At 37.1% G+C, this 15,668-nt stretch overlaps 1 protein-coding gene across 2 annotated transcripts in view; it reads right to left on the reverse strand.

Moving 5' to 3' along the window:
- ZFP91 (ZFP91 zinc finger protein, atypical E3 ubiquitin ligase) overlaps positions 1-15,668 on the reverse strand; it is a 42,883-nt gene extending 27,215 nt beyond the window's left edge. Inside the window, exons 1-2 of one of the 2 annotated variants that reach the window (XM_036076517.2) lie at positions 15,190-15,668; positions 10,202-10,230 (exon numbers count right to left, since the gene is read on the reverse strand). In XM_036076517.2, coding sequence (XP_035932410.1) covers positions 10,202-10,230; positions 15,190-15,539 — 379 coding nt within the window. In that variant the 5' untranslated portion in view covers positions 15,540-15,668. The remainder of the gene's footprint in view (positions 1-10,201; positions 10,231-15,189) is intronic. The other variant, XM_036076516.2, reaches the window with a different exon arrangement.

Raw genomic sequence — 15,668 nt, forward strand, 5'->3', positions numbered from 1 at the left:
TCACCAAGGAGCTAACTCATGTTGGTTCCATTACAGAAACTTCTCACCCTTTCCCCCATACCTTGCCCTATACATCTCTTTCACCTGGCTTTTCCTTAGTTATATCCTTTTATAATAAACAAGTGATCCAGTAAGTAAAATGGTTCTGAGTTCTGTGAGCAGCTCTAGCAAATTAACTGAACACAAGGCGGCGGGGGGGGGGGGGGGGGGGGTCATGGGAACCTTTGATTTATAGCCAGTTGTTCAAAACAGGTAACAACCTGGACCTGCTACTGGCATCCGAATGGGGGGTGGGGGAGCAGTCTTGTAGGACTGAGCCCTTAACCTATGGAATCTGATGCTATTTCCTTATAGACAGTGACAGATTGAGTTGAATTCTTAGATATCCTGCTGGTGTCTGAGAATTGCTTGGCTGCTGTGTGGGAAACCCTCTCCTCTCCAACCCCACTATGGTGCCTAGCTGTTTGGTCAAACACCAGACTAAATGTTGCTGTGAAGGCCCTTTTTAGATAAGATTAACATTTAAATCAGTAGACTTTGAGTAAACTACCCTCTATAATGTGGGTGGGCCTTATCCAATCAGTGGAAGGCCTAAGCGCAAAGACAGATTTCACGGAGTTTAGTTTCAAGATTGCAAGACCACCTCTTATCTGAATTTCCAGTCTGCTGATTTGCCCTGTGGATTTTGATAGCCACCACAATCACATAAGCTAATTCCTTAAAATAAACTTCTCTCTGTATATGTCCTATTGGTTCTGCTTCAATCAAGGGCCCCAACTAATACAGACTCTGGTACTGAAAGTGGTTCTAGAGGAAGAGAATCTTTTTTAAATTTCATAAACATTTTTAAAATTTTAAATCCAGTATAATTAACATACAGTGTGATACTAGTTTCAGGTATACAATACAGCAATTCTACACATTACTCAGTGCTCATCATAGTAAGTGCATCTTAATCCCTGGGCGCCTGGGTGGCTCAGTCGTTAAGCGTCTCTGCCTTCAGCTCAGGTCATGGACCTAGGGTCCTGGGATCGAGCCCCACATTGGGCTCCCTGCCCCCCCGCTTGTGTTCCCTCTCACCGAGTCTCTCTCTGTCAAAAAAAAAAAAAAAGTGTATCTTAATCCCCCCTTCACCTATTTCACCCATCCTCCCTGGACCTACCTCACCTCTGGTAACCATCAGTTTTTTCTATTTAAGAATCTGGGTATTTTCTTTTTTCTTTGTTCATTTATTTCTTAAATTCCATATATGAGTGAAATCATAGGATAGATGGCTTTCTCTCATTTATTTCACTTAGCATTACACCCTCTAGATCCATCCATGTTGTTGCAAATGGCAAAATTTCACTCTTTTTTCATGGCTGAGTAATATCCCATTATACATGTATATATAGCCACTTCTTCTCTACCCACTCTTCTATCGACGGACACTTGAGTTGCTTCCATAATTTGGCTATTACAAATATTGCTGCAATAAACACAGGGATACATGTATCTTTTCGAATTAGTGTTTCTTTATTCTTTGGGTAAATACCCAGTAGTGGAATTACTGAATCATACAGTTCTGTTTTTAATTTTCTGAGGAACTTCCATACTGTCTTCCACAGTTGCTGCACCAGTTTGCATTCCGGCCAACAGTGCAGGAGTGTTTTTTCTCCATATCCTCACCAACACTTGTTGCTTGTGTTTTTGACTTTAGCCATTCTGACAGGTGTGAGGTGGTATCTCGTTTTTTTTTTTTCCCCCACTGTGGTTTGACTTGCATTTTCCTGATGTTGAGTGATGTTGAGCATCTTTTCATGTGTCTGTTAGCCATCTGGAGGTCTTCTTTGGAGAAATGTCTGTTCATGTCTTCTGCCCGTTTTTTTAAATTGGATTTTTCTTTGGTGTGGAGTTGTAGTTTTTTATATATTTTGTATACTAAAACTTTATTGGGTATGTCATTTGCAAATATCTTTTCCTATTCAGTAGACTGTTTTGCTGATTGTTTTCTTTGCTGCACAGAAGCATTTTGATATAAGTCCCAAGAGTTTATTTTTGCTTTTGTGGCCCCTGCCTCAGGAGACAGAAAAAAGTTGGTATGGCCAATATCAGAAAAATTACTGCCTATGCTCTCTTCTAGGATTTTTATGGTTTCAGGTCTCAAATTTAGGTCTTTAATTCAAGTTTTTTTTGTATATGGTATAATAAAATGGTCCAGTTTCATTCTTTTGCATGTAGCTATCCAGTTTTCCCAACACCATTTATTAAGCGGACTTTTTCCCATTGTATATTCTTGCCTCCTTTATCAAAGATAAATTGGCCAGAAAATCATGGGTTTATTTCTGGGCTCTCTATTCTGTTCCATTGATATATGTGTCTATTTTTGTGTCAGTACCATACTGTTTTATTACAGCTTTGTAGTATAGCTTGAAATCAGGGATTGTGGTACCTCCAGTTTTGTTCTTTTTCAAGACTGTTCTGGTTACTCAGGATCTTTTGTGGTTCCCTATAAATTTTAGGATTATTTGTTCTAGTTTTGTAAAAAATGCTGTTGGTATTCTGATAGGGACTGCATTAAATTTGTAGATTGCTTTAGGTCACATGAGACATTTTAACAATATTTGTCCTCCCAATCCATGAGCATGAAGTATCTTTCCATTTGTTTGTGTCATCTCAATTTATTTCATCAATGTGTTATAGTTTCTTTTACCTCCTTGATTAAGTTTATTCCTGGTATTTTATTATTTTTGGTGCAACTGTAAATGAGACTTTTCTTAATTTCTCTACTACTTTATTATTAGTGTATAGAAATGCAATGGATTTCTCTATATTGATTTTATATCATGGGACCTTACTGAATTCATTTATCAGTTCTGGCAGCTTTTTGGTGGAGTCTTTAGGGCTTTCTGTATCTGCAAATAGTACGAGTTTCACTTCTTCCTTACCAATTTGGATGCCTTTTCTTTCTTTTTCTTGTCTGAGTGCTGTGGTTAGGATTTCCAGTACTATGTTGAATAAAAGTGCTAAGAGTAGACATGCTTGTCTTGTCCCTGATCTTAGGAAAAAAGTGCTCAGTTTTTCACAAGTGAGGATGATGTTAGCTGTGGGTTTTTCATTCATTTCATTCATTTTTTTTTTAATTCTGTTGAGGTTTGTTCCCTCTAAACTTTCTTTGTTGAGGGTTTTTCTCATGAACAGATAATGTACTTTGTCACATGTTTTTCCTGCATCTATTGAAATAATCATGTTTTTATCCTTTCTCTTACTGATGTAATGTATCATGCTGATTGCTTTGCAAATACTGAGCCACCTTGTGTCCCAGGAAAAAAAAAATCCCACTTGATTGTGGTGAATGATTTTTTAAATGTATCGATGGATTCAGTCTGCTAATATTTTGTTGAGGAATTTTGCATCTATGTTCACCAGATATATTGGCCTGTAGTTCTCTTTTTTTTTGTAGTGTCTTTATCTGGTATTGGTATCAAGGTAATGCTGGCCTCATAGAATGAATTTGGAAGCTTTCCCTCCTCTTCTAGTTTTTGGAATAGTTTAAGAAGAATAGGGATTAACTCTTCTTTAAATGTTTGGTAGAATTCACCTGCGAGGCCCTCTGGTCCTGGACTTTTGCTTGTTAGGAGTTTTTTGATTACTGATTCAATTTCATTGCTGATAATGAGTCTGTTCAAATGTTCTATTTCTTCTTGATTCAGTTTTGGGAGGTTCTATGTTTCCAGGAATTTATCGATTTCTTATAAGGTTATCCCATTTTTTGGCATTTAATTTTTCATAATATTCTCTTATAAATCTTCTGTATTTTTTTTAAAGTAGGTTCTATGCCCAGTGTGGAGCCCAACATGGGGCCTGAACCCACAACACTGAGATCAAGACCTGAGCTAAGATCGAGTCAGACGCTTAACCAACAGAGCCACCCAGGTGCCCCAGTCCTTTGTATTTCTGTGGTGGCTTTTATTTCTCCTCTTTCATTTCTGATTTTGAGTCCTCACGCTCTTTTTTTTAAATGAGTCTGGCTAAAGATTTACCAATTTTGTTGATTTATTTTTATTTTTTATTATTTTTATTTATTTATTTTAGAGACAGCATGTGTGCAAGCATGCGTGAGCAGGGGAAGGGGCAGAAGGAAAAAAAGAATCTCAAGTAGACATCCCGCTGAGTGCAGAGCCGGAAGCCCAATGCAGGGCTCAATCTCACAACCCTGAGATCATGACCTGAGCCGAGATCATGACCTGAGCCGAAATCATGAGTCAGACGCTTAGCCAACTAAGCCACCCAGATGCCCCTAATTCTGTTGATTTTTCAAAGAACCAGCTCCTGGTTTCATTGATCTGTTGTAATTTTTTTTGGTTTCTATTTTGTCTATTTCTACTCTACTCTTTATTATTTCCTTCCTACTACGGGGTTTGGGTTTTGCTTGTTCTTTTTCTAACTCCTTTAGGTGTAAGGTTAGGTTGTTTATTTGAGATTTATACAATACAGGCCTGTATTGCTATAAACTTCCTAGAAGAAGAGAATCTTAAGGATGAGTTTTCTGAATTGGTTCTGGGATTTCTGGAATTGTTTCTTTGATTAGATTTAAAGGTACTAATAACTCTATTTTCAGTGGTAAAGAGAACACTGAAAGTCTATGGCGTGATATGGTAACAGAAATAGGTAAAAAAATCACCAATGCATACTCCTGATCAAATACTTATTAAATAAGAGACAAGGTTCTAGTTATCATGTATTTGATACCTTAGAATATTTTAAGCTAATGAACATGAAACTGGCTAACTGCTTCTAACTGCACTGGATGAAGTTGAGAAACACAGGCATGTGCTTAGGGATTCAAATGCCTAGTTCAAGCATCACATAAATGACCTGAAAGTTTCTACGCCTGCCCTGAAAGAAATCCCTACCTCCTACAGCTGCACAGCTGAGACTGCTGGAAACCAAACCAAAGTCTCACCAAGGCCAATCTCCGGTGTAGGCACTGCTGAGTGCCATCTGCTAGCAGCAGAGACCAGCAGTAAGTTCCTGATATGGTACCATTCCCCAGGATCATCAGCCAGCTACCTAATGGCAGGTTCATTAAAATGGACCACTTCCATTATGGAAGTGGCAATGTTTTGATCTTAGTTGAATCAACACTTTGGATATGGATTTGCCTTCCCTGCCTACAGTGCTTCTGTAAAAAGTCCATTTGTGGACTTATAGAATGCCTTATCCCAGTCATGGTTTTCCACACAGCATTTCTTCTGAACAAGGAACTCACTTCTCAGCAAATGAAATGCAGCAATGGACCCAGGCTCATGGAATTCACTGGTCTTACCATGTACCCCACCATCCTAAAGTAGCTGGCTTGACAGAATAGTGGAATGACAATAACAAACATTGGTGAGGTTGTGGAGAAACAGAAATCTTCATCTATCACTAGGGAACATAAATGTCACAGCCACTATGGAAAACTCTTCGCCAGTCTCTTTAACATACATTTACCATATACGATCTAGAAATTTCACTCGTAGATATCTACCCATGTATACACAAAAGAAATAAAAACATCCATCCACACAAAAGCTTGCCCATGAATATTCATACTATCATTATTCATGATAGCTAAAAAGTGGATTAACTGATAAATGGATAAATCAAATGGAGTATTTCCATACAAACAAATACCACACAAAGGAATGAAAATATTGACATGTGCCACAACATGAATTAATCTCAAAATTATGCAAAGTGAAAGAAGCCAGACACAAAAACAAAAAACACATATTCTATGGACAAGTCCATTTATAAAATGCCCAGAGAAGGAAAACCTATATGGATAGAATTACAGACTTGAAATGGGTGTATTTTATGACATGTAAGTTATGTCTCAATAAAATCATATTAATAATATATGCATCACAGCACTAGTCATAAAAGCCAGTAACTAAAAGCTACCCAAATTATCAATCAACAGTAAAATGAATAAATCATACTTTCACAATGGAATACTATGCAACAACGAAAACGAACAATCTCTAACAAACACAACCTAGAGAAACCTCACATAATGGTGAGCAAAGAAGTCCTACCCAAGAGTACATACTCTGTTATTCAATTTATATAGAATCCAAAAAATGGCAAAACAGATCTGTGCCGTTCAAAGTCAGAATGGTGGTTATACTTGGGGGTAGTTGATCTGGTTCTATTTCTTGAGCTGGGTGATGATTACATAACTGAGCTTGCCTTGTGAATATTCACAGCTGTACGTTTATGCTAAGTGTACTTTTGCATATGTATTGTATATCTGAAAAGACTTTCAAAAAGACCACCTGCAATCCTAGGAAAAAAACCTGAGAATTATCAAGTGTCCTTTAATCAGGTAAGGGTTAAACAAATTATAGAATATACCCCATCCATAACAGGAGTAACTAAAAATAGTAAAATGATTTTGAATGAAAGGTGAGACCCAGAGTTTAATACAATCAAATTTTCAAGCACCCAGTGCTTCAAGATATGTTTTCCACAAATTCTAATTTTATGAACCATCCATTAAAAGGGGGGGGGGGGCTATCTTATAATCAATTAAGTTAGGTAGTTACTGCATATTTTGGTACTTATATTGCCTTTTTTTTTTTTTTAAAGATTTTATTTGTCAGAGATAGAGAGCAAGCGTGCACAAGCAGGGGGAGTGGCAGGCAGAGGGAGAAGCAGGCTTCCCGCTGAGCAAGGAGCCCTATGTGGGACTCGATCCCAGGACTCTGGGATCATGACCTGAGCCAAAGGTAGACACTTAATTGACTGAGCCACCCAGGCGTCCCAGTATTTATATTGCTTATTACTCACAATCAAAATCTCTTAAGAGGTCCTGCAACAAATAAACCAGCACACTGATGACTCCAGCACCTACATTTGACTCTAATACTCATTATTCCATGAAACACGTGAAACTCACTTTAGTAAACATTAAGATATTACAGTCTCCCTTTTCTAATAAGGCTTTATTTTGCACAGCTTTAGTTGGAGTTTTAAAAGTGAAAGAAAATTAGTGGATAAAGTAACACTAGAATTACTAATAAACTACACTGAAACAAACTGGCTATACTTCATTACCGTAAGAGTAGTATTAGTTGAAAACAGAGAACAGAACGAAAACATAAAGCCAAGTTAAAAAGGACCCTGCCAGGGGTGCCTGGGTGGCTCAGTTGTTAAGCGGCTGCCTTTGACTCAGGTCATGATCCCAGGGTCCTGGGATTGAGCCCCACATCGGTTCCCTGCTCTGCGGGAAGCCTGCTTCTCCCTTTCCCACTCCCCCTGCTTGTGTTCCCTCTCTCGCTGTGTCTCTGTCAAATGAATAAATAAAATCTCAAAAAAAAAAAAAAAAATAAGGACCCTTCCAGGCTCCATCCCTCGAAATTTCTGCTAACACTCTTGGAAGCTCCACTGTGATGATGATAATCCTCTGGCAGTGGTAAACTAAGCTTTCATGTTTCAAGTTTTCCCCTTTTTGCTTCTTCTGTGTGGGATGCTCTTCATCTGGCTATCTATTTGCATATTCAGGTCTCAGCTCAAATGTCACCTTCTCAAAAGAGGTCTTCCCTTGACATCTTAACTTCATCAAACACTGTATCACATTTTAATCAAGTGTTTCATTGCACTGATTTGATTATCAGCACAATCTAGTATCTAGAATGGTGCTGGACACATAGTGGGATGCTCAACAATTACTTGTTTAGTGAATTAATAAACACTATCTTTGCAAATTTCCACTTGTTTTTATATATACCCATCAGGATTAAATAAATATAGCAAGAACAGGGACCACTATTACTTCAGTGTGACGAATGAACATGGCACTTTGCAACAATAATTTTAAAACAACAGCAAGTTGCTTTTTGTGTGTGTGCAAAATTATTTGTTCAAACATGTCAAAGGTTCTTATTTTTGACTGAAGGAAAGTATATTTCAAGTCGTTTGGAGTAAATAAGAACAATCCTGAAAACAAAACAAAACAATCCTGAAAACATCTTGTCAATATTCATGAAACAGAGAGCTAGTCGTACCTCTAGAAAATATCAAAACCTGTTCAAAGTTTTGAAAAAACCTCAACCTCTGAAACAAGTACAAGTTACTTCAGTTAAAATTCAGCAGACTGAACATGAAAACTCCTGAGTAACAGAACAACTTTCTGAGAAGTGACAAGAAAAAGGGAAAGAATTGAGGTGAATTCTAAATATTACAGAGCACAGGGAAAAGTGACCATCACAGCCTTCATTTCTTTATTTCCTGATCTAGCTGTTAAAATGTATGTAAGAATCAGTTTTTATGTACCTATTTACTACTCAAAGTTGAACAGCTACCATAATAGATAAACCAAAGGAAAAGTGACCATCACAGCCTTCATTTCTTTATTTCCTGATCTAGCTGTTAAAATGTATGTAAAGAATCAGTTTTTATGTACCTATTTACTACTCAAAGTTGAACAGCTACAATAATAGATAAACCAAAAGAGATGAAGATGGGAGTTGGAGAGTATTTTTTCAAAATTTTACAAAAAGCTACCTTTTACTGCATGGTCATTGGATTCCAGGTACTGAATTTGCAATAAAAGGCAGAACTTGAGTTCAAACCCTGAGCTCTAACTCTAGATCGAGCATCTAACGAGTGAATTAGAGTGGGATTGATTTTGAAACTGAGGTTACCCAGAATGCAGTTGTAATCTCGCCACAGCTGCACAACTACCTAACAAGCCAACTTTTCTGGTTTAAGACATCTACACAAAGAGCAATTAATTTATCTCCAACAGGGATTCAAAATTTCCACCACATCCTCCAAGTTCTCCTCAAGGCAACCCAAGTAATTTCTTTATACGCACTCTTTAAACACGTGAAATACTTTTAGCTTATAAAGGCAGGTTGGGGGTTTTGTCTTTTGTTTTAATAAAAACTGCTCTGGTAACTTGATTGCCACCTGTCTCTACATTTTCATCACATCATAACATTTCAAAATGATCTCTGTATAAGGAGCACAAGACCTTCCATCCTTGGCAGACATACCCTATTTTTCAAGCAACAGCAGCAACAAAACCGAAAATCTGCTAGACAAATTAGTCATGCAAAGTTTTCTACACAAAAAATTTGCCTAGAACAAATACTTCTGCCTGGTAAACTATGAAATACTAGCCTCAGATTCTAAAATTCAGAGAAAAAAGAAAACTGATCACTGATAGCTAATTATTTACAAAGCAGCCACCAATTCAAGTTACTGGTTCCTAACCACAGTATCATTCTTCTAAGTAGTGTAAAATCCAGGTTTTAAACTTGCCTTATACATGTTATATGTATTTTACATATTCTCAAAGCATTCTTTGTGAGGGGAAAAATCTTAATTTTTTATACATAAACACATGCACATATATAATAAATTGGCCAACCCTCAGTTATTAAGTAGATTTCTGTCAGACATAATAAATTAAATATGCTTAGAAGTATATCTATTCAAGTTTTAAAAAGGGTGCTGCATATTAGAACTTAGCATTAAGAAATGTAGCCAGTAACTAGAAAATACAGCATTTTTTATACAAATATATTTTATATGAATAATGAATGAGCAACTGGTCCAGCATATTAGGGGCAATTTTAATAACCCAATCTGCAAAGCCGGAATGAAATCTTTTTAAAGAAGTGTTTAAAAAGAAAAAGGTGGACATTAGCTTTCCTTCGTAATCCTGATAAGCAGAAGACCACCTTTAATACATATATTTGTTTTGGTAACACTCTTTAAAGAGAAACAACCAAATGATCCCATTTAATTATTCACCAGGCTGAAATCTTAGAACATTTTTCTTTCCGCATTCTCCAAACTGCATTTATAATTTGAGTCTCTACCAGTACCAAGATTTTGTCTACACTTTACTCTGTATTGTGTATCATTCCTCTCCTTGTTACTTTACTAAAAACGCAAATAGCTAAAAACAAATTGTAATAAATTAACGTTAAATAATCTGATTTCCCATCATTAGGTTTCCAAATAATGCCAAAATGTTTCACCAGCCCAAACCTATTAGCCAAACAGGTTCTAACTACGCCAATTATTTTTTTTTTACTAAATGAAGGTCACTTTTAAATGGGAATGATTTGAATTATCAGGCTGAAGCTTATTCTATTTCCTATCAGATCATAAAGTAATCAGTGTTAACATACATGACAGATTAAGAATGACCAAGTCTTACCTTTGTCAGTTGTCACTTTGTCTACACATCTGAAAGAAATGAGAACCAAATATTAAATAAACAATCTTGCATACTTTCCTAAAACACAGATATTTATCTCTTTCAGGTTCATCTTCAGAGTGATGCAGAAAGCATCTAGAGTAGTGTGGTCAATAGAACTTTCCGCAGTGATGAAAATATTCTATATCTGCTGTCCAATATGATAGTCATGTGTTGCTACTGAGTGCTTGAAATAGCTTGTTTGTAATTGAGGAAGTGAATTTTTAATTTTAATTAATGTAAATTTAAATAGATACCACGCAGCTATCATATCTGACAGCATACAACTAAAGTATCATTCAAAAAGTTTTTAACTGTAAAAAAAAATACAAAGAAGATATTACTGATTTTGTTATATTAAGTGGTTATATAAGAAAACGTCCTTGTTTTACCAAATGCAGTAACTAGGGGTGAAATAATGTTTGAGATTTCCTCTAAAATACTTCAGCAAAAATAAATAAATAAATAAAAATAAATTTAAAAAAATAAAAAGAGGCACAGGGAGATAAAGGTAATAAGCATGACAAAATCTTGATAACTGCTAAATCTAGTGGTAAATATTGGGCATTTCACTGTACTATTTTTTGTACTTTGTGTATACTTGACAATTTTCATAATAAAAATTTAATGAACCTAACAGAAAACCCCAAATTAATATTTGGTATACCCAAGTCAAAATCTATGTCTATAAAGGCAACAGACTGGACCTCAGAAATTAATATAACTTGTACTTTACAAATTAGCAACAGTGAAGAGTCTAATGTGTTATAAACTGTTAAAAAATGTTGTCATGTTTTTAATTTGGTAACATTTCTTTCATTCCTAACTGTTAAGCACAGTGTAACGAACCTCTACGCTGGAGCCATTACCCAAATTCAAAAGTCCACAGGTCTTGGATCTTTACTATAAAGATGTTACATGGTATCTCTGAGCTAGTACAAAGTTTTTTTGTTTTTGTTTTTTGTTTTTTTGAAAGTAAACCTGATATAAATGAGGACTGTTATGTCACAAAAAATATCCAAACAGAGAAACAATGTAATACAAATTCTGTTCTCTTTAGAAAGAATAGCTGTCATTTTCTCATCCCACTTTTTAAAAAGCTGGGTATTACTTTATTTTAAATTATACCATCAATGTCCCAATTAATAATTAACACAAGACAACTCTAAAGAGAAATACAGATGTAATACCTAAATTTTGAAACATTACACAATAAACTTCCCTCCAAAAACCTTTTGGAATAGGAAGATGTTTCTATTACCATACTGACTGCCCTGGGAGGAAAACTCAGAATTTTAAACTTACACAACTGTAACTTTCTTCAGAGAGCCACAAAAGCTGTTTCAATTCAGAATATTACTGCCTTTTCATTCTCACTATCCAGGACATTCACCTTTTCCTTACAAAAGGATATAGCAAGAAAGTGTCACCTCAAGCTTTATTACTATTTTACCTTAAGAAGAAAATAAAGCAAAAATGGAGCTCCATATCCCAGAAAATAGACCAATATTTGTTTCCTTCATTTGGAACCCACCTGAACCTATAGTAGTATCTCTAAGAATATGCAGTTTTAGCCAATAGGGTTACTCAATAGCTAAATTAAAGTTTAAAAAAGTATTTATTGAAGTTTTATATGAAATGCATTGGATATGAAATGCAGAGGACTTATTATCATGGTAGAATGAAAAGAAGCCTTTTTGCAATTTAAACTAGTCTTAAACAATTAGTTTCCGTATTAGTAGAAAGCATGGGTGTTTTAACTTTCTGAATCAGAAAAAAACTGGTACTATATATATTTAAAATTAGACATGTATATAAACATCTATATTTAAAATATAAGAATCTGAACTCTGGAGTTTATGGACCAAAATACAGCAAATGATGAGCCTAATTCTTAAGTAGTACTGATAGATATAACCTTTCTTCAAATTTGGTTTCTTTCCTTATAATTGGCTTTAAGTTTTATTTTAAAATGATTTTAGCATTTAACTTTATGCCTTTCTCTTGAGCAAACTGCACTAAAAAATTATTTCCTTTCACAAGGATTTCCTGCTCTTTTCATTAACTTCTGAATGTTTCAATGCAAATGAAAATGTTGTTATAAACATAAATGTGTCTAAAAACTGTAACCTAATTATCATTTATACACATTTATGCTTGTAACAAATCATAAATCACCAGTTATAGATAAAGACACAGATTTAAAGAGCTTAAGTGACTTGCCTGGGGTCACTCGCTGAGAAGCAGAAAGCTGAGACAGAAACTTTGACTATACAGTCCCATGCTTTTTCCACTGCACTACTTTGCCTTCTAGCAGAAAGGTCTCAATCAATCCAAATCTCTGTATTTATTGACCTTTTAAACTACTGTACATTTTGCTGTCTCTTCATTCAAGAGAAACAAATGTAGGTGAAACAGCTATTACTGAGAATTTATAGGAGGAAATGGTGGGATATGGTAAAAGAACCTGAATAGAACAAGTAATTAAGAGATAAATCTCTTACTTCCTTTTTAAAAAGGGTCACATGTTGTTAGGAATATAGAGAAGGTCAGAAGGTACTTGACCAGGATTCAGTAAACTGATACTCAAAATCTCATGAAATGTCTTAAAGTATTAAATTTCTTACTTAGTTTTAAAGTTTATCACTCTGAAAATCTGTAAACCATGTGTACATTTGACAAACCTCCACTAATCAATGCATCTTCCCCTCATACTGCAAGGTCCTTGAAGACTAGGGCCATGTCTCATTTACCTTTATAAAACCTATTACTGTGCTGATGACAGCACAGTACCAGGCCCAGTTACTGCTCAATCATGATTTCCAGGATATGCAGTAAATTAAAAATGTGTAACAAATAAATTATCACTGAAAATTTATTTTAACAATCTGATCAAAACTGCGTAACTTAAAATACATAATAAAGAGACAGTTCTGAGGCTAAGAGAAGGCAAAGGAACGCTACTATCTTTCATGACATTGGATGTGAGAGGGAGGGACACTAAGAATTAAGATTATATTTCTCTCCCCACAGGGAACAACATGGAGAAAAAATTGAAGGGATTTAATTAAGTCATCTTCATCCAAGTTCAACTGTTTTAACATTTATACTGTAGAAATAAAAAGACTCATAAGTACTTTTTGCCAAGAGTTAATGAAAAAAACAAAACAAAACATGAAGTGGAAAAAACTACTGCACTAGGTGTCATTATCTTAAGATACCATTTCTGTAAGTAGAACTGGTAGAACAGTGGGAGGGAAATGTGATAAGGAAATCTAGGGGTATTTAACTCTCAAATGGGTAGGTGAGGACAGAAGGGCATTTAAAAAATATATTAAGTTATTAACCTTCCCAGGTATGGCAATAGAAATAGGTAAAAAAAAATTCCAATTCTGCAGAGTTTACATGAAAATCACTACACACCACTTATACCTCTATCATTCCATTACCACTCAAAACAGTAATTTTTAACAAATATTGTATGTACTATGTACCAGACTTTGTTAAGTGCTTCACATGCTATACTTAATTCTCATTAATTCATCTCATAAGGATTAACATTATTTCCTACAGATAATGAAACTAAGGCATATGCAGTTTAACAAATTTGTTCAAGGAATTTAATCCAAGTAAGGGTAATGACAGCTCTTTTCAAATTGGTGAGATGAAATATAGAATCTTAAAATTTTTGTGACTGTGAAATTCATCTATAGCAATTAGAATCCTAATTGCAGCCAAGTGATTTGTAAGTACAGATCTTTGTTGTCCACAGAACTGTAGTCACACAATAAATTCTCTAAATTATATTAACTTCAATAACATTCAAAAATTTGAAGCACATCATTCAAAAATTTGAAGCATATCTAATACCGCAATATACCTTTGAATTTTCTCTGACAAGCTTCTAAGGCAAGCAAGTCACAGACTTAATTCTTAACTTTGGAACAGGTGTGTTTCAAGTTTTAAATTTGGTATAAGCCAAATCTTGCCATAATCTCTACGGGAGGGGACCCTTAAAACTGTGATTCCCCCAATCCAACTTCTCCTTTTATCAATTTTTTTCACTTGAAAGTCAAAAGACACAAACGATGTTTTCAGTAACGAATTCAATGACTAATATGATTAATTTCTACAATTTACAAACACATGCACTTCAATATTTTCAACATAGGAACATTTTAATACTAACAACTTAAAATATGTATGTTCCTAGTCCCTCCATTATCTCTAGTTAATAAGGTAATTCCTTTCAGAGTAGCCTAAGTTTTAAGAACGAAGTTCCTACATTAAAACATAAGCACAAGCAGACAAGCAAAAACTAAAAAAACAAAAAAAACACTAAAAAAATACCCAGCTAATTTTGTTGTATGAAAGACTACACTTAAAATTGGCAGAGCTACGTTTTACCCTACTAAGTACCAGATTTCTCAAACAGGTGAAACGTGATGTGAAAATTTAGCAGAGCGGAAAAAGCTATATGAAGCTACTAGTACAACTAGCCCTTGAACTAATTAATGGGGGTGGGAGGGAGACACACACTTTCGAAGGCTAAGATTGTGCTGTAGATTTCCTAACGGGGATGTGATGTAATACTGGAGAGCCGCCGTACGAGGGGAAGGGACAGGCTGACAAAGGGAGTGCAGATGCCAGAGTGCGGGCGAAGCCTGCGGCGGCAGGCAAGAATAAGGTCACAAGGAGCAAGAGAGGTGTATCCCACAAAGGACGACTTCAGGGAGAGGGGAAGTGGCCCCACAGACAGAGGACACGGGGGGAGGGCCAAAGAGCAGCGATAAGACAGCGAGCAGGGGAGCGGTGTGACATCTGGCGTGCGAGCCGGCAGGGGGCAGAGCAGGCAGGATGTCACGTGGAGTGGGCGCTACGGGAGCCGAGAGGGTTGCGTGCGGACAGAGGGGGGTCTTTCCCACCGCCTGAAAGACTGCGTTACTCACAGGAGTCGCGGACTCTTCTTGCCCTGAGCTGGAGACGGGGGCTTCGCGGCCTGGGACTGCTGCCCTGGGGCGTCGGGAGGCCTGGCGCTCGGGCTGCTCCTCCGCCGGCGGGGATACTCGGCCTTCCTCCGGCGAGACACAGCGGCGGCGGCGGCGGCCGCAGCGGCCCGGCCCCGGTCCCGACCTCCCCTCAGCACGCGGCTGCTAGTGGTCCCCGCAGGCGCCGCCGCCGCCGCCGCCTCAGGGGGCTGTTGTTGGGGCTCCTCTGGAGCCGCCTTGGCCGCCGCCGCCTCTCCCCCTTCCTGGTCCTGTTGCTCCGGGGGTCTCGGCTCTTCCGTCTCCCCCGGCATCGGGGCTCGTCCGTCCCCCACCCCCTCGTCCCAGGCGGCGGAGGCGGAGGCGGCGGCGGCCGCGGCGCTGCTCCCCCCGCCCCCTTCGCCTCCCGGAGCGTCCGGCTCAATCTCACTCTGCGCTCCTCT

Source organism: Halichoerus grypus, chromosome 11 (assembly GCF_964656455.1).
Source record: "Halichoerus grypus chromosome 11, mHalGry1.hap1.1, whole genome shotgun sequence".
NCBI classification, from domain to species: Eukaryota; Metazoa; Chordata; class Mammalia; order Carnivora; family Phocidae; genus Halichoerus; species Halichoerus grypus.